The 19,661-nt window shown below is 44.9% G+C and overlaps 2 protein-coding genes across 7 annotated transcripts in view; one reads left to right on the top strand and one right to left on the bottom strand.

Annotated features, from left to right (window-relative positions):
- Positions 1 to 8: 8 nt before the first annotated feature.
- On the bottom strand, positions 9 to 18,653 carry MAFK (MAF bZIP transcription factor K). 4 transcript variants are annotated; one of them, XM_020975245.2, is made up of 4 exons: positions 18,547 to 18,627; positions 7,221 to 7,337; positions 6,263 to 6,342; positions 9 to 4,958 (listed from the first exon to the last, which is right to left on the bottom strand). In XM_020975245.2, exons 3-4 carry the CDS (start codon positions 6,296 to 6,298, stop codon positions 4,524 to 4,526), a joined length of 471 nt encoding a protein of 156 aa, XP_020830904.1. In that variant the 5' UTR covers positions 6,299 to 6,342; positions 7,221 to 7,337; positions 18,547 to 18,627; the 3' UTR covers positions 9 to 4,523. The 4 variants fall into 4 exon arrangements, with proteins under 4 accessions (XP_020830904.1, XP_020830903.1, XP_020830905.1 ...); XM_020975244.2 differs by having other exon boundaries at positions 7,221 to 7,381; positions 18,547 to 18,613; XM_020975246.2 differs by lacking the exon at positions 7,221 to 7,337 and having other exon boundaries at positions 18,547 to 18,653.
- The window catches only part of LOC110200106 (lysosomal alpha-glucosidase-like), a 72,587-nt gene continuing 68,953 nt past the window's right edge, over positions 16,028 to 19,661 (top strand). For all 3 annotated transcript variants that reach the window (XM_078152924.1, XM_078152923.1, XM_020975240.2), the window contains exon 1: positions 16,028 to 16,114. The gene's annotated coding sequence lies outside the window, so the exon portion shown is untranslated. The remainder of the gene's footprint in view (positions 16,115 to 19,661) is intronic.

Here is a 19,661-nt window from a genome sequence, read left to right as displayed (position 1 = left end):
AGGACAGGTCCAAAACCAGAAAAATGCTTTATTGGAAAGGTACAAAACCAGTCACAGCAGCTAAATGTACAGCAATAAATTACGTTGTGGCTGTCAGAAGAGAAAAGTGATGGACACAAACACTAGGCTATACGCCATACAAACAGGAATCCACATTACTTGGTATATTCTCAATAATTTATATATTATAATAAAAAAGCAGCACAAAAATAAATATTGAAATGAAATTACTGAATAACCACAGAGGACAGAATGAGCTGGTGCTAAAAACTTAAACAGATTGTCCCTATCATTGGGGGGGAAAAAGGAAGCAAAGGAATTGCCTTCTATGGAAAGGTCCCAGAAGATTAAAGCACAAGAGAAAAAGGAAAGCAAATCCACATTACAAAAAGGTCATGGACTTTTTTTCTTAAATTAAAAAAGAAAACCAAAATATTAAAACTGTGACAATGAAGTTTCAATGATTTGAAAGGGAGGGCAAGAGAGAGAGAAAAAAATGTCACCTCTTTCCCAGGCCGGCCTATGCCCAACATTATCTCCAGGGGATACCAAACTCTCTTAGCACTATCATCCTCTTGCCCCCACCTTGCTTTCTCTTCCACTTCCACTAAATGCATTGCTCCCTACTCAGCCTACAGCTTCAGATTTCAGGTACTGATCAGCTGTCTGCCCATACTTCCAAAATTCCTCCAGGCGACCAGGCAAGCACAGCTATTGATCTACTGTAACTCTTGGACATGTCCCCAGCCCTCCACCCTTCCTGCATTCTGGGAAGGGGTTTACAGGTCAAAAATTCAATGTAAAAATTGACTTGTCCATGCACAGCACTGTCCTTCCCATCCTGAGGGGGCATCAACAATGTGTGAAAAAGGTGACAACAACAATACTAAAAACCCACCTGCCTTTACTGTGTATCACAAGTAAGGAGAACAAACACTCCAGCCTTGGACACCAAGAAGTTCAGAATGAAACCTACCCTGGAAAAAAGGGGTTGGCAGGAAATCCTGTTGCTTGGGAGGGGTATCTGTGGAGCAGACTGCAGGGTTGGGGAGAGGATCTGGCTGGAGCACCTGGGGAATGAAATGCCAAGGCATGACATCTGGTGGGAGTTACAGCCCTGGTTGGGGTCATCCCAAAAGCCTAGGGCAGTGGTTCAGAGGAATGTCATGCAGAATAGAATTTAGAATGCATGGGCCTTAGAGCCAGAGCCCTAATCAGAATGGAAGAGGGAAAACTGGGTGTGGGGAGCAGCCAATAGATCCCTCCTTCCATAGAGCCTGTGGTTATGACTCATTTGCAGAAGAGTTAGGGATAAAGAAGGGAAGACACTCCCATTCTCTACCCCCAGGTCAAACTGCCAGGTCAGGGACTCCTGACCTGACAATTATTTTTAATAAAGATTTACAGTATCAAACTTGAAAAAAAAATTAATTTTGCTTACGAAAAATCTGTACGATAAAATGTGTATATAATTTTATATATATATATATATTTACTTTTTTCTCTCTCTCTTTAAATATTTCCACGTGGTCCTTATTGATATCCAATATGGATTACCTACCATGGCTATGGTATCAACAGCTTTATTAACACTCAGGCCTCTTGTTTTGGAAGAATCCAAGTGCCTACTGGTAGAGACCTGGCTCTCAGCTTGGCCAAACCCTTTGGCACTCTTCCAGGAAATGGAAAGCTATTCAGCCATATGGCAGTGCCACTGGAGAAGTTCAGATACTTCTTGTTTTATTCCAACAAGCAGAGACACAGAATGAAGATTCAGCCCTTGGGGCCTGTGTCACTCCTATGATAGCCTCCCTATGTGGTTAAGGACCCTTAAGGTCCTCTGCAGCTTGTGTGTTTTGTTTAGGGGTGGGGGGGGAGCAGAGTAAGAGGGAAATGGGGGCAGGGGGCTGGGGAAATGGGGTGGGAAAAAGGTTTCTTTCTGATGAACCCAACAAAGCTTTCTCCAAGTGCAGGGTTGCTCTTGGGCTATGGTATATTTAACCTTCCCCGAAGCCAACTGATAGGCATCACATTCCACTCTTCCTCTTCCCCACCTCCCACCCCATAGACAAACATACAGGTATCTACACATAAAGAATCCAGACTGCACCTGCACTTAGTTGATCCAGAGGACTTTATAGAATATGCTTCTTGACCAGGGAATGTGACCCTAGCTCAGTTTCATTCCCCAACCTTAACAGTCAACACCAATCTATTAGCAGGGCGGGTGGAAGATATGGAAGTAGTAATGCTAAATAAACACCTTCCCAAACGTTTAATAAAGTCATCCAGAAAGTGTTCTGAGGTTGCTTTTACTACTCTCCATTGGGAAGGAGCCACAGGAAAACATTACTGTGAGATCTTTGATGGCTCAGTTGCTCAGCAAAGAAAAAGCAAGTTAAAGGCTTCAGACGATGTTTGAGCACCAAGGTTGCACAGATTCCCCTCATCTTTTATGCAGTGGAAAAAGAGCACAATTAGATTCTCGAGGATCCACCTGGTAAACCTCAAACTTTCAGTAATCAAGTTCAAAACATACTTCCTCTCTAGAGTGCACCATCTACCTTCTTTAGTCAATCAAGACAACAATAATTTCCTCAAGCCACATTCTAGTCTCTTCTGTAACACTCATTTTCTATTTCTTTCTGTAACACTCATTTTCTATTTCTTTCAGTGGCACAAGATAACCTTTACCCTTGACCCCTTCTTCTCTAGGCCCTATCGGCTCCCCACACCACTCTCTTGGCTCACACAAGGCTACTTCCTGTCTCATCTCTAACAGGAACCACTATGTCAAGTGTACTGTACAAGACAGCATCTCTACTGGCACCAAATAAAGTCTTTCGGCTACCAAATACCAGGCTGGAGCATCAGTGATCTGATGCCTCCATTTCTCTCTCCCTCTCCTCCCCTCCACAACACCCTTAATCCCTTCTCACCTCCTTTCCTTGGAACCAAAGGTTTGCTTCTGTTCTTCAAGTCTCCTCCCCAACAAGAACCCTTCTTTTTGGTATTTCCTCTCTGGGTCCCTCAAAATGACCATGTTTCAGAGACTCAGTGTTCTCACTTACATGGAGAAGAGCTGACCACAAGCAGATCCCTAGAACACAAGACACTATTCACGTAGAAGTAAGGACGCTGACATCAGCTCTGAAATGCCTACCAGCAGATCTGCTCTAAATCAATGAACAAGTACACTGGCTCCTCCTCGAAGCTTCCCTCCTCTCTACCAGCGTCCAATAACCTGCCTGCTGTTTTGGCAGCTCGTCCCATGATGGATGGCTCCCCACTGGAACAAGAGGAGACTGTTTTTGCTCCCTGTGCTCTCCAGCAGTCACCCCGTTTGCATATAAGCGGGTGTCTAGATGTCCTGGTTTCCCCAGCATATGCTACTTCCTTCCTGCTGAAGCTCTCCTGCTGGTTATACTCTGGAGACCATCCTGAACACTTTGTTACTCCTTAAATAACACCTTTGTACTCAATCAGTCCTCTGTGGAGCAGACATTCTCTTGCCACTGCTCAGTTTCTGCCTGGTAATACTGCTATGATATCTCCCCTGGGGAATCCTGTGCACACGTGTGCATGAGCACACACGCGAAAGCCTACCTAATACTTTCTACACCTCCTTTATTGGAGCACCAGGGAATCCTAAGCTAACTGCTAAAACAGGGCTGTGAGTGCACTCTAAATGTAGAACACCTGGAAGAATTAAGCTGCACTACATGCCTTCTGTTCAGGTCTTGCTCAGGGAGGGAAGCCAGGCATTTAGTCATGTCAGGAACTTGAAAATGTATTCCTCATGACTGGGGGACATAGGGGAGAGAGGCGGGGTAGAGGAGAGACTGGGGGGAGGGGGAAGAAAGTTGAAAATACGTTAAACTGTTGAAAATATGAGCTAAAAACTGAGAGCCTTCTCTAACTGGTACATCTCAAATAGATCATGTTTACAGAGTCACCACTTAAGTTTCATTTTAAGCACAAAACAGATGTGATGCTGCCTCTTCAGGTGGGCAAGGAGATGGTGCAGAGGTCCCCTTGAACAATAGTTGCCATAGGCTGACAGAGGAATCTGCTGGAGTAATGGTCCCTTGTATGGTGAATCTTGGGGTCCCATATATATTTCCTGGCTGCCAAACATCCAAGAGGCACCTCAAGAAATAAACTTTTCCTCAATAACAAGATCGGCTATCGTCACAAAGGGGTGGAAAGAAAGGTCTGGCAATGGGGAAGGAAGGTGAAACAGGAAAGGGGAGCTGAATGGGGTAGTTCAACAAAAGGTCTTTCCCTTATCTTACACCCAAGCTCAAATTCCTATCACAAACCATCAAAGGCCACTGTGAAACAGCCATTGAGGGTCCCTTTACAGGTAGTTTGCACTGTTTTTGAGGACTCAACATCGACTCAACAGGACTGAGGAGACTCTGACCAAACACAAGAGACATTGCCCTGTCCCCTTCTCAAAGGGCTGCCAGTCCTATCCGCCCTCACCCTGCCCACCCTCTAATCAGTAGCTGCCTGGAGCACTAGGATGCAGCCGAGAAGGGCACCGAGGTGGATGAAATCTCAGCTGATTTGACGATGGTGATGACGCTGGTGGTGGCGACCTTGGTGGGAGCGATGGGTCCGCGGGCCACGGTGCGGGCGAATGTCTGCAACGCTTCGTATTTGGAGCGCAGGGCGTCCAGCTCCAGCTTCATGCTGCTGTTCTCTCGGGCCAGCTTCTCCACCTCCTGCTGCAGCTCCACCCGCTGCCGCTCCAGCTCCTCCTTCTGGGTCACCCGCTTGATGCGGCAGCTTGCGGCATAGCCCCGGTTCTTGAGTGTGCGCCGACGCTGCTTCAGGCGGATTACCTCCTCCTTGGTGAGGCCCCGGAGGTGCTGGTTGAGCTCTCGCACAGACATCGATACCAACTCGTCATCACTGAGCACTGGGGCGTTCTCTCCTGACTCCTTCTTGACCTGGCAAGACATCAGTGGCCCAGGGTTAACAGCCAGGAAAATGGGGAGCATGCAGCCTAGGTGACCTCATCCTGCTGCCTACAAGTGCGTGGAGGCAGATGGCTGGGATTGCTAAAGTGGGCTTTACAGAGGAATCCAGAGCAATACCTAGGGGGCTTTACAAAGCTATACAAGGCAATGTGTGGAGTTGTCCCCTATATTTCCTCAAAGGAAAACATGACATCTTGGCTCTACCTGACAAGTGGTGATTTGGAGGGATGGCACCGAAGAGCATTCTTCTCATGAAGAATGTGTACAAGAGTTACTGTTCACTGAAAAACTAATGAATAAGAATATGTATATAATCTAAGCAAGCTAAGAATCTGGCCTGGCCAGTTTGAAACATGTGTATGACAGGCTGTTTTAGAATCTTCCATTAACACGTGTAGGCAATAAATCAACTTTAAACCTCAATTTGAAAAGTCCCACACCTCATAGCAAAAGAGAATACCTCCTTCAACTTCCAGAAAAGAAGTCTATTAAATCCACACACTGTTACCAGAAGCCTCTATACTAAAAAACAAAACGAAAACCCAACCCAAACAAAAAAAACCCTGCTAGATGACAGATGTGGCAGACAAAAATCTTCCACATAAATCATTTTCCATCCCCCTGCTTCTCTCCATGTTTCTAAGCATTACTGCTCCATAGGAAAAGCTTCAGATGTTCCTTCTAGTGCACTTGAGAAGTTTTATGTGCCCAAAGAACAGGATCAATGAAATATCTGCTAAGTATTTAGTGTTAGTCGCTCTGCTAGGCGCTGGGGATACAAAGACAGAATATGAAATAGTCCCTGCCTGACCTTAAAGAGCTAAGTCCCAGACTACTGATTTTTGATCTAAAAAAGGAGTCCTCAGGCTTTCATTCTAAAGCACCCAGGAAGCAGAACCTAAGTGGTCTCAATGTTATCCCATCACCAACCAGCACTGAGCTGGCAAGGGATGGGGCCTTCCTATCTTCTAAGTTAGGTGCCCCTACATACTCTCACCAACTCTCCCTCACTGGTTTCCTACTTCTCAAGGCTGCCAATTCTCATCCAACAAAACCTGAACACAGGTCCCTGTCAGGAGGGTAGGGTCAGCCCATGTTGAACTCATGGGCTACTATGTAAGGTGCTCTGAACTCTGGAATAAAGATACCCATGCTCTTATGGACATGAGGTATTATTCCATATAAGTGACTCTTGGTAGAACCTGATTTTGTCACAAGTTTCTGAAAGTTTCTTCGGATCTACCTGAAACCGCCTAAATGGAATTTCTTCTTACCTTTAATGCCTTGTTTGGTTTAGGATTAGTCGTCATAACCTGGGCACAGTCACCTGGACAGAACTGATTGGAAAATGCAACTGAAAGAAAAATAAACAAAAAGCAAATATAGGTTAAGTAAAGCCTAGGCTCAGAACACCCGAAGGATCTTCTGATAGGCTACTCTCAGAGAGATGATATTTTCCATTCCAAAGAGGATCTAACTATAAACATTGTTCTAACCATGATGAAAGAAGACCCACAGTCCCGAAAGCCACACAATTCTTGTCTTCTTTAAAAGCAGGTCCAGAGAGGACATTTTATTCTAAAAGCACCACCCCAAAAGTGATGCTACAATGCAACTTTCACAGTCATGGATACTTTTGCTCTTAGTGTTCAGGAGGCCCCATATGCAGTTGTTAATATATTGTATTAAAACAACTATCTAGCACCAGCAACCCCTCCTCTCACTCCAATAGCCAATGGTCAGGTTTTCAACATTCCTCTTAGTTCTATATTGCAGGAAATGTATCATTTTTTGGATGAAACACCATTCATAGACATTCCTCACACTCTGTGTTATTCCACCTCACAGAACAAGGAGCTACATTTTCAGATGTAATGGAGATTGACAGCATGTTTTGAGAACTGAAGCAACAATTTACAGAATGGTAAGGGGTGAAATACCTGAAACCTTGCCTGAGTAGCAGCACTGCTCAATATTTTACAACACACCCACACCCTGAGAAACATCATTTCCCACCTTCCCAAGGTCTACAGTGATAAGTCCAGAGACCTGACTGCAACCCCAAAGGTGGTCCCTCCAGTGAGATGACATCCTTTGCTGTCACCTTGCCCTCTCACAATGAACTCTGGTTTGGAACATTTGCAACCCAAACCTAGCCCCAGGCCCCTCCTCCTGGTACCCTGCCTCCAGAGCATCGATGCTGCCAGGTGAGCCCGCCCATCGAGTACCTACCGCGGAAAAGGGCACTGCAGTTGTGACATCACCACCTCCTCCTATGCTGCCCCCAACATCCTGACCCCACGATCTGAAGAGCGTGGAAGGACTCCGGCTGAGACTACCCCGTGGTCCCTGATGAGCAAGGGAGTCAATGAGCTGGATTTCGAAGCCTGTAGCTGGAGAGTGAGATGGGCAGCAGCAGCACTGGGTGTATGGAGGGAGCACACAGACTGTCTGGCGGGAGTTCTCCCCCCAGCCACCCACCAACCAGTCCCCTCCACCCTCCCTTCTCATTTTCACGTCTGCATTGTGTCACACATTCTAATCATTCATGAAAAACCCAGCCAAAGCATCCCAAGCATGATTCCCCTCTGATAGTTGCCATGGTGACCTTGGGAAAGTAGCCAACCCTGAGATGGTAGTCATGGAAACAGAGAAGCCCAAAAGGAATAATGACTTTGGGTCATGTCTGTGCAAAGACATCACGAGGTCAACAGACAGTAAACAAACTTATTCATATCCCCAAACAACTGGGGAAGGGGCCAAAGGGCCAAGGGGTCAAGAGGGAAGGTATGAACTAGGCTTGATGGCAAGCCTGAGCACAAACAACTAATATACAAGCTGCCACCTCCCTCCCTTAATCTTCCCCACCTGCACCCAAATGCTAGACAAAATGTGATGGAAGAAAAAGAATCAGAGAGTTAGACCTTGGAGATGGAGAGGATCCTCTGACTCCAAATGATGCGGACACATTAAAATCTCTATTTTTGATATGGACTAGACAGGGTGGGTACTTTTCCATTTCCCCCGCCTGCTTTGATCTCTCTTCGTCTGTCTCACTTTCGTTCCTGCAGCACAGACTGCCAGGAGACAAGCTGTGATAAATGAGCCCCTGGCACAGAATCCCTTGGCTGCAGCAGCACCTGGGACCCTCTGCCCTCTGATCTTCCATTTATTCTTCCTCCATCTGTCCTTTCTGCACCTTGTCTCCAGAGGACTCTCTTTTGTGGAGTTATAAAGAAATAGGGAAAAGGATGTAGTACAATCAGATCTTCAGAAGAAAACCTACAAGAATAACCCCAACAGAACAGCCCTTAGTAAAAACACGACTGCACTCCCTATGAGCATGCTAATGACACCAGGAAAATGAGTAGAATCATACTAGAATAAAGATTCAGATGGGCATCTTAGGGCTACTTTCAGATTGTCAGAAAGGACTTAACTCTTAAATACAGTTGTATGCCTATGTATGAATGAAATGGGAGAGGCTGTAGTGGAATGATCATTGACAAATGGGAAGAAACCTGTTCTGGAATTTTGAATCTATTCCTATCAGCGTGACATGACGTCACACTTTTCTGAGACCTTTCCCCCTCCGACCTGGTACCAGAAGTCAAAATGGCTTCAGAGAAAATAGTCAGGAATCAGCACTGCTCAAACTGCCCCAGTGACCGACCTGTTGGAGCCTGGCAGTGGGGAAAGTGCAGAAAAACTTTTCCATGTCGAAAAGGAACAGGCTTCTAACACACACACACACACACACACACACACACACACACACACACACACACACACACACACACACACACACAGCGTCAGAGCATAAGGCCCTGCAGTCAGTCTGTGACATAGCTATGCAATGAGTCACCAGCTGTTTACAGAGTTGGAGAGCTCACATTCCCACAGAACCAGAAACCCCTCCCATCCCTACAAGGATACACATGCTGAGTCCCCACTGCTTGCACTTGGCAGAGGAAAACCGGAAAAGGAAAGTCAAAGTGGAGAAGAAGGGGAGCACAGCTTAAATCCACTGACTGCCCAAAAAAGCGTTTTGATTTTCACTCGCTGGACTTTTGAGTTTTCAACGAAAAAGCTGAAAACCTGATTGGCTACTTTGGAGCCCGAGAGAAAAGGTCAACTTAGTAACATCTCCATAAATGATAAGTATGTGTTCCAATAATACATTTAATTACCAGAATGCTTGTTACAAGGAGTAGAAATAACATAAGTATAACAATACAATACCAGAAGTTAGTCCACACTGTGAATTCTCTATGTACAAGCTGACTCACCTTTCACAGGACTCCGCAGAGGCTACACACACAGTATGCCGGAGATCGCTCCTTTACTCTGATGACTGAGGACTCAAGCAAGGCACTGAACCTCTCTAGGCCTCAGTTTCCCTATCTGTCAAATGAAGAGGCTGGACTAGCTGGCCTCTGAGCTGGCCATCCTATGAGGGGCCTGCACCTATCAACACTGAGGAGACTAGAACTTCATCCCACCTCTCTCTGTGCCCAGACCGATTTCATTCAAAGCAATGTTAACTGCAAAACAAAGAGAAGCTGTTGGGGTTGTAATGGAGGTAGAGATGAGTATATTCCAATACGTGACTGCTATTGTCATTCTGAATAGCAAAAACTGATCTTCTGCCCCCACAGCATCAGTGATATCATAGAATGGTATCTTATTAAAATGTTTACTGCTTTTGTACATGGGGTAGTCAACTAGTCATTTAACATCAAGAGCTTCAGGGCTCAATCTGACAGGTTCTTAGATACGTATATGAAATGAACAAACCTCTATTTTCACACTACCTAGTACCTAAGTCCTTTTTGATGATCAGGCTACATGAACACAAAATAAAAGAGAAGGTAAAAAAATCTGAACCCCAAAAAGCCCAGAGACAAAACGAAGCTGGAGTCTCAAAGTCTTCACTATGGGCTCAGATGAAGTGAGATGAGAGTAGAAAAGGGTCACATAAATGGGCTGGGAATAAAGAGTCTAAAACAGGGTCCACAGACACCTGAGCCAGCTGGCAAATCAGTGGATAGAGCACTAGGCTTGGAGCCAGGAAGACCTGAGTTCAAATCCAGCGTCAGATATTTCCTAGCTGTGTGACCCTGGGCAAGTTATTTAACCTCTGATTGCCTGACAAAAAGATCTACAGGAGAAGAAAATGGCAAACCACTGCCGTATCTTTGTGAAGAAAACTCCATAGACATTTGGTCCATGAGGTCAAAAAGAATCGTATGCAACTGACTGACTGAACAACCATGGACTCCCAAGGAGTCTGTGGATAAGTTTCAGGAGGGTCTGTGAACTTGAATGGGAAATTTTTTTTTTTACATTTTTATTTTTGCTAGGCTCTAACTGAAATTGAGCATTTCCTTCAATTATTTAAAATATTCTTCTGAGAAGGTATTCATAGGCATCACCAGACTGCCAAAACGGGGGGGGGGGGGGCCCACCCATGACACAAAAATGGTTAAGAAATTCCTGGTCTAAAGGAAAAACAAATGTATCCTCAGCAACCTTCTCTGTTCCCCTTATTAAATTTTACTTTTAGAAAATAAGGCAGATAAGACACCGACTCCTTGGACAGCGCAGGCCACCAATCACCAAACTGGAGCACAGGCTCTTTCAGGAAGGTTTTTAATGCTGCAGCAGAATAGACTTATTAGCTTTTCTAGCAGAATGTTATTCACCCAGGTCAACAACGTGGCTTTGAAGGAGAGATCCTGGTTAATGTCTTAGACTATCTTACTTCTGGACAGGCCAGATTACTAAATTGAGAAATTTGAGAAAAAGTTGGGTATCACTTTTTATCTATGATCATCTTGTATCAGACTAGAATGGCAAGCAGAAAAGATGGGTTGCTTAACTTGTAAAAGTCAGATGGTTTGCCAATTTCAGATTGTTTTCTTCTACTTTATTTCAGTTTCTAAACATAACATTTTTCAAATTCTGTACGAAACTATTTTTAAAATATGACAGTAAGACTCATACTAGGAAATAGATCAGAATGGTACCATTTTTTAAAAGTATTAAATGTGTAAGTGCCTATTTTTCTTGGTCATGATGGCCTTTTCCTCCTCTACTCTCCAAAAGCAAATCATGATTCCTCATACTTGCCTCCCCACAGCTTCTCACTGAAGGATTTAAAGTGTACTCTTTCCAATTACAGGGCCTTGAAGAAGTCCTGTATTGTTATTCTTGTCACTCCCTGGGTTGGGAGTCCTTACCCTTAAGTCCTACTCTTATTCCTCACCCCAGTTCCCAAATATTTTGAAAAAGGAGGTCACACTAAGTAGGTCCTAGTAGGTAGGAAGACTTCAATTTGGGGATCTGACAAGAAGTCTTGAGTCAGCTAAGGATCAGCTTCTATAAGGGCAAAGAGGATCATTACCAGGAGGCAGACCACCAAGGGGTGAAATTTTTCTGGCCACAGCAATTCACAAAGACTATGTGCAGTAAAGAGAGCTGTGGTCTCTCGTCAGTACAGAAGAGTACCACCAAAATGGCAAATCATTGAAGTATAACAATGGTATACTCTATGTTATTTGGTCTTAGGGTACACACATCTAAAGGTACACAGTTGTTTTTTTTTTAAAAATCAAGCAAAATTGCCCAAAATTTCTTAAAATAATACCAACAGCAGAACATGTAATCTATTTACAGAGGAAAGGCAACCAAACAGATGTATTTTGTATATGTCATAGAGATTCATACATTTGCTGTTTGTAGAATTAGTGAAGGTAATGTAGGAGAAAAAATATCCTTAAAATGGTACTTGGAAACCACTGGCATTTAGGAAGTACCATACCAATGATCACATATGTCAGGAAAGTACATAACAAGAGCATTAATCAGGGCTCAAACCACAAGGGTTTTAGAGACTAGAGTCAATATTTTCAAGAGTTTAAACCAAGCATTGCAGGGTATTGTAACTTGCCAACATGCTTTAAACAAGTGTTTTCCTTTTTACCATTGGCTTAAAATAAGGGAGTACAGCATTAGCAACTGTTCACAGATACTGAAGCTCTCACTGGCAGTATCAACCTCCTATTATTATGTCTGACTTAAAATCTACTGGCAAAATTTTAACATGAGTAGGCATATTGATGTGTGGAAACATTTTGGGATGTTAGTGATATTGTGAGAGAATTTTAGTGAACTAATCACCATGTTGGGGGCTTGGAATTAAGAATTCTAATTCTTGCTGCATTTAGCAAGTCATTTTCTCTCTTCTCTGTAGCTAATAACTAAGAATGTTTATTTCCCCTCTAGTTCTGCGGAAGCATCCTTTGTGAAGGTTTACTTATTTACCATAGTATAGTAACTGAAGTCTACAGTTTCTGGACAAGGAAAATCTTCCAATATTGGTCATGAAGGAGTCTAGGTTTTTAACCTCAAACCAGGAACTGTACCTAAATGTCACTGTACATTCAATAAGTATTAACAGGGCAATTAATTTGCTTTAGAAGAAAAAGGACCTCATAAATAGTCTTTGATCTCATAAACAGGCTTTGATGAAATCACAAGCTGTGGTTATTATGTGATAAAAATTCAAATAAATGGGAGATCCAGGGGAAGGCCACAGGTTCTTCTTGGGTCTTTTAATACGTCTGAAGGAACAGTTGGAGGCCAGGATAGAAATATAACAGAAGACGAGGCTGAAGATGAGTGTTCACATATAAAAAAGGAAAACTGTAGTAGAAATGGAATTTCCTTTCCTTAGAGACAGCTTTTGAAAAGACAACTTACCTAGAGTAGTTTAGGTACACAATCTTGCCAGCCTAGGGATGACTACTACAGATCCTCTTCTGTGACCTTTTAGTCTTAAGTTTTAGGGACATTCATAATGGAAAACTCTGCAGGCTACAAGCATCCTAACACAGCCCTACCGCTCTTTGTGATGACTGCCCTGACAGATAAGATTCTGCTTTCCAAGCTCAAAGAGAATTCAGATTTTACCTCATAAAGAAAATCAAGTACCTGATCATACATTAATAGTCTCTAACACTTCAAGTTATATCATGAGATGTTGAGGCCTCTTGAGAAGATGAAAGTTCTATGTACTTTTAAGAAGAATATTACGCTGTACATTTTTAGTTTCAATTTCACTTTCCCCCCACACCTTGTCATACATCATTTTAAACCCCTTTATTGGAAGAAGCTGCTCTGATCACTACAAGTATCAGATGTGATGACTTCCAATACATGGAAGGACAAAGCCCTGAAGTGGAAGAATCAAGTGTTGACCTAAGAGGGATGCATATGCAACGTTCACAATCAAGAAGGCCAAAGCAGCAGATGAGGTGCAGAACAATGACTTGCTACAAATAACTGAGACATGGAATCTGTGTGGATGTGCTATACTCTTCTCTTGCAAAGTTTATTTTAGCGAGCAATACAAAGTTGAGATTTAGACACTTTAACAGGTGTCTAACACTATAGTGCTGGGCACACAGAAGACATTCAACAAAAATCAGTTGATTGGGAATAACTCCGGTTTGTTCCACAAACTTGGTAAGGTATCACTAAGTTAACGTAAGCAGTAAGGTACTACTCTAACCCTCTGGAACAGGAGAATTCTTGAACGGTGAAGAAGTCATAATTGTTTCTCCTCTGCCTCTGTCTCACAAGCATGGATGCTAGTGATGTGCTCTACTTTTTCTATCCCCAGCATCATTATCATTTAACACCTCGCCCCAGCTCATTTGTAGCCAGGAGGTTAGGCTCTGGCTGCCAGCCTCCTGCAAGAAATGCCTGTCTACTTGAATTTGGAATGTGTCTGGTCACCTTGCATTTGCTCAAAGGCAGGCCTAGCTGCTACTGCTGTCAGAAGGTTGAACCTCCATCCTACTGCCTACACTCTGTATTTTCATTTAACTGTTTCATTTGACCCAGCTCTGACCTCCAGACTGTCCCATCTCCCAGCACAAAACGGAAATGAAATGTAGCACAGGTATGTGCTAACCACACACAGAGAAGATAAACAATCTTAGGCAGATAAAGGGTCAGGTGAGTTAACTTTGGTGCTAATATTTTTCTGTTCCCAAGGCATGCCGTATTAGTTTCTGATTACTACAAAGAGCTCTCCACCACAAAGCCCTCCATGTCTAGGCCTCAGCTTCCTCACTTGCAAAATGAGGGAGTTGGACTACCTGACCTCTAAGGTCCTTTCCATCTCTAAATCTTTAATCCTATGAACCTCCATCTTATGCCTTTTTAGAAGTGTCCTCTTTTCCCCAAGACAAGTGACAATTGTTAATTTCCTAAAACAGTAATAAAAAGGAAACATGACGACATTGGAAATTATGGAAAGCAAAAGTATTTAGCCATAACTCCCATTAACAGAGAACAGGGAGGGTGGGGAATAGAGAGAGAAGGGTGAGTCACTGTTTACTGCTCCAAGGAGAAGCTACGCAGAAAATTCTCCCAGCTGGCCAGCTTTCCATTTCCTTTATGGACCAGAACCTGAATCCAGCAAGATGGTTTCAGGAACCTTCAGACTCAGGAACTTTATCAATGTGATTTTTAAATAAATATCTGGAAAATAATCACAGTCATGCCTGAGTTTGTGTACAAACGAAGCAACTACCAGAGAAATTATGGTTAAGGTGAGAATTCGAGCAGATAAAATTTCGTGGTTTGAAAAAGGCTCGTGATAAAGACCCAAATAGTGTCAGAGAGAGAAATTAGATTCAGCCAATTCTGACACATAGTAAATGTTGCCTTCCCCAAATAATCTCTGCTCAACTCCCATTTTTAGCAACCACCTTGAAAGTCAAGCAATGCTATACTTGGAATGATTCCCTTAAAGCTTGTGCTGTATTTAAGTATGGAAGGCAAATTTCATTCTAGGGAGGATTTCTGGTTTTAGTTTATAAAACTCCCTCCAAAATTTTAATGAAAAGTTTTTATTATTTAATCTTAGGAGGAAAGAGAAGGGGGCATGGCAGATGGACAATGAAGTATAGATCCTGTACATGACAGTGGCTAACTTTCCTCCTTCTGAGGCAATGTGTTGCAGGTGGTACCCCAGCTATTTGCATACATAGCATGCATTCACAGTGCTCCACAAAATGCCACCTCCCCCCCATCCAACACTTCAAGCTTGGATTTCAAAATTGTTTTCCATTTTGTTTTTTAAACTGATCCAGTCTTCTCTGTTACCATGTTTACCTAAAAAAAAAATCACTAGGTTTGGAACAAGCTGAACATGGTATGTCATTAAGCTACATCTGCACGTATCAGGATGTCCTTTAAAGATGATCCCAACAAAGCAGAGCCCTTTACAAAGTCAACAAACAGGACATGAGACAATTAGACTACACCAGACAAAGGTGGAGGGAAGGACAGTGTGTAAGGCAAATTACATACACTCATAAAAATCCACTGCTTGCAGGAGGAACTAACTTCCCAACCTACCGAAGAGTAGATGTCCTAGTTTCTGTCTTGGCTGCTAAAAGTCAGGACGAAAAAGGAAACAAACCAACATCACAAAATTAAAAATACAAGGTATACACAATGCATGTCCTTCCAAAATCAAATTACTCACTCCTTCCCCACCCCAACCCCCCTGAGTTGGGGCAAATAAAAAGTTTGCTTATTTGTGTAAAGTGAGTACTGTATGTAATACCTGAGGAGTAGCAACATGATTGGTTTTGCTCTTTTAGACCTACCTCAATCAAGAAGAAACTCTACTAAGAGGGATAAGAGTCTTCACTTTAAAGATCTGGTAGATAGGGAAGAGGAAGGTCACATTTGCTGTCCTATGAACTTACAATGTAGTCACTCTAGAAATACTAACTGAAGACACCAAAGCCCGAAGCTCAAAGCACACAAATCAAGTCACTAAGTAAATATTGAGTCACTTAAATATTTATTAATAAACAACAATGGAAGCAATAATTCCCAACTTCATTCCCCATCACAATATGACTTTTGGTAAGAGCAGGGTTAAATTCCCTTTCCCTCTGGCTGATGTTGTATAACGCTATTGGATAGGAGCAATGCCAGTCATCTGTAGGAAGTGACTGCGGTAGGAAGGCTTTTCAGCATTACCAAGGGAAGAGAGAGTGTACAAGTTGAACCGGCTCCCTCAGTGCGGAAGCAGCAAGGTAAATAAATTAAATACTAAGCCAGGCTAGAGGCTGCCGGTGCTTTGGGGGCGTGGGGTACACCCAATCTCACACACGTGACCTCAAAGGGCTTCGTGGTGAAATAGAAAGGGAGGCAACTATTCTAAAATTTTCATTTAGCCCCTTTCAGAGCAAATCTGGCCTCCGGGCTAACCTGGGATGGGAGGGTTAGTGTGAACGAAAAAAAAGGTAATGGAGGCTATTTCCGGTTTTCACAGGGTCGGCCTGGCTCCGGGGCTCTTGCCTCCGATAGGAACCCCTTTTCCCACACATGACTACGCTGGGGGCTATTCCAGATGGGAGGTTTACGGCTTTGTTTCTTAGCATTGGCTTAATTGAACATATTTAATTTTGGGGATGTCATCTGAGATGACTCTTTAATCTCTCATTTAGTTTTTTAAAAATGCACTTTTTTGAGAAAAAAGACTGGAGTTGGAAATCTCTCTTTTTTCCACCTCTGCCACTGATCTCTTGGGAGTAGAAAGTAGTCACTTTTTATGCCTCAGTACTCCCATCTGTAAAACGGGAAATTAAAAAAAAACTTTAAGAACGTTTTTAACTCTTTAGCTTACAGAACACTCAAGTACAAAGGGATATTAATGTGAATATTGTATTTAAATCCACTCTTTCCTGTCTGAGCAAATATCCCAGACTAAAATTCCAAAAGGGTAAACATTAACCAAAATTAGTTTCAAATGACTGTCAGCACAAGTGAGTGATATTACCTAGGGTTAGGCTCTCTAGCCATTTTCTTAATGGATCACTCAGCTTTCACGATCCTATTTATTAAAGTCAACAACTTCTTTCTTTAGTAGTCCAAAATGGTTAATAAAAAAAAATACTACCTAGGTTTCTAAGCACTTTTTTTTTAAACAGAGTTACCTTCCTAGACTTTCTAAACTGGACAATGAAAAATGTAATTCAGGGAGCTTTCTAGTTGGCACATAAAGCCATCATACCTTATCTTGGGACATCTCTTAAGTACAAGGCAGAGGTCTTTGAAGTTCAACTTGTCACAATCTACTAATTTAATATCCTAAACAGATTAGAACTATCTAGGATGGTCTGTAATGGAGACCGTACACCAGTGGCATAAGATTATTCGTACTGTATTTGGGTCAACTGCTAGACATTACTCAAACGAACACTCTTATGGAGCCAAGCCTTCTCAGTGGCCATCTGACAGATTCTAGGTGTTTTTAGGCTGGCGACGCCAGAAACTTAACAAGGACAGACGCTTCATACTCTAGTTAATTAGTGCCATCAGATTCCTAAACCTAGAAATTTGTGTGTCAAATAGATGCAACAGCTGTACTAAAAAAAAAAAAGCCCAAAGGCCAGGGTAACGTGACAGACAAGATCCTATAAAGTTACAGCCCCAGACTTACTGGTGCTTATGCACTATCAGCAAACCATTTGCACGCACATATGGAAATACAGCTGGATAGGCTGATAGTTGGCTCGCCTAAATCGAAGGAAGGGTCTAGGGGGAGAACTGGGCAAACGGGTTACAGACGCCAAACAGAAACAGCACAGAGACGCTAGAACTTTAGTTCAGCTGTCACCAAGGCTAGGGAGAAGTTCCCCACTGACAGCCTCTGACAATTCCGGGTCTGCCCAGAAGAGCACCGCGGTACCCCTCCAGCCGGCCGGTTCCCATGCATGCTCCCCACCCTGGCGATGCTCCTTCCCGCCCCCTCCCTTGGATTCACCCCTAACTCTCTGGCATGGCTCAATGCCTACTCCTTTCTGCTTTCCTTTACTCTCGGATGGGGGTGAGCCCAGAGTTTCTCCCGTCCCCTTTCTAACCCCACCCTGCCTGCCTTCTTCACCGCCGCCTGGCTTGTCTTTCTTAGGGGCGCGGAGCGGTTGCTTTCCTGGACCCTGATGCTTTCTTAGGGGGCCTGAAGAGGGGTTCCTCTGACCCCCCCTCCCCGTGCGCCCAGCCCTGGTCCGGGGACGCCACGTGCTGGTCCCGGGTCTCTCCGCGGGGCAGTCAGCACGTGTCTCCCCCTCCGCCCCCTGGTCCGGGCACGTGTCTCCCCCAGAAGGATGACTCAGCGATTTGGGGGGTAACAGAGGGAGAGGGGAAAGGAGTCGGTCCAGGGGAAGGCGGGAGGGGCGGGCGGGGACGATCCTCGGGCCCCCGGGCTCATGGGGCTCCGGCCCTGCCCGGGAGGGACGGGGACAGCACGTGCGGCCAGCGCGAGCAGAGCGGGGGACCGCCGACTCCCCCCACCCCCGGACCCCGGAGAGTGAGGAGGGGGCACCACGCCCCCGCGGCCGCCGCCAGCCTCGGATCGGGGCGGGTCCCAGCTTCAAGCGCCCCGCCCCCCCCCCGCCCAACAGTCCGGCGGTGGGTCCGTTACCCCCAGCTCTCCCGACCCAACCGCCCGCGGCCGCCTTCTTACCTGGGGCGCGGGCACGCGGCGGGGCCTGGCGGGGGGCGGCGGCGGCGGCGGGGACGCGCAGCGGCGGCTCCGGCTCCGGCGACTCCTCGCGGGGACGCGCTTTCCCACTTTGCCTCCTCCTCCTCCTCCGACTTCGGGAATAACAACAACCCCCCCAGTCCTCGGCATCTGACACTCCGCTTCCGGGATCGCGCGTCAGCGCGCGTCAGCTGGCCACGCCCCCTCGCCTCCTCCTCCCGGCCCCCCCCCCCGTCACCCCGGGCCCGTTCACCCCGGCGGGCCGAGGGAGGGAGGGGGGCGGGAGGGCGCCGCCCGCCTCGCGCCGCCCGCCCCATTCATTCACATCCCGCCCCCTCCCGGCCCGCCCTGTCCGGGCCGACGGGGTGGGGGGCCAAGAGGGAGGGAGGGCGAGCCGGGAGGGGAGGAGGCAAGTGTGAGCCTCTGGGAGGGTGGGACCACGTGAGGTTGCTGCCTCCCCCCCCCCATCATTGGGCTGGGCACATGATTATTATTACAATAATAAAGTTATAAAAACAAAAAAAAGTCTCATTCCTATAGGGGTTTCCCCATATCTGGGACTTATTGTTATGCCCATTTTACAGATGAGGAAACTGAGCCCAGGAGATGGAGGTTGGGGGAGAGTGACTTGTCCAAGTGTCAGAGCCAGTTCGGGGCTTGGCGAGCTAGTTTCCACTCTACTTAGGGGTAGGGACTGAACCTGTCACTTCTTTGACACAGGTAATTCCTGACTGATCACCCATTGGAGGTTAGCAGGGTCACACAGTCAGTATGTGTCAGAGATTGGTGGGACTCCTGGCTTCGAGGCTGGCTCCTTATTTTCATATCATGCTGTCTCTCAATACTTGGAACTATACAATACAGTTATCCAGGACAAATCCAAAGGCCCCTGATAAAAAGATTGTACATCTCCATCTACAGAACTGATGATCTCTGAGCTCGGATTGAAGCATATTTTTTCCACTTTGATTCTTTCTTCTTGTTGTTGTTGGGTTGGGTTTTTTTTTTTGCAACCTGACTAAAAAATATGTTTTGCATGACCTTATGTGTATAATTGATATATTACTCACCTTCTCGAGGAGTGGGGGATGGAGAGA

The sequence above is a fragment of the Phascolarctos cinereus genome, unplaced genomic scaffold, assembly GCF_003287225.1.
Source record: "Phascolarctos cinereus isolate Bilbo 61053 unplaced genomic scaffold, phaCin_HiC Scaffold_4;HRSCAF=312, whole genome shotgun sequence".
Lineage (NCBI taxonomy): Eukaryota > Metazoa > Chordata > Mammalia > Diprotodontia > Phascolarctidae > Phascolarctos > Phascolarctos cinereus.
This window is presented reverse-complemented; position numbering and strand designations above follow the sequence as displayed.

What these genes read in the sequence shown, in the direction of transcription:
- MAFK (XM_020975246.2), bottom strand. Translation starts at nt 6,298, where the DNA reads ATGACGACTAATCCTAAACCAAACAAGGCATTAAAG. An exon ending in AACCAAACAAGGCATTAAAG is followed by an intron (nt 4,959 to 6,262) that starts GTAAGAAGAAAT and finishes ATGTCTTGCCAG; the next exon opens with GTCAAGAAGGAGTCAGGAGA.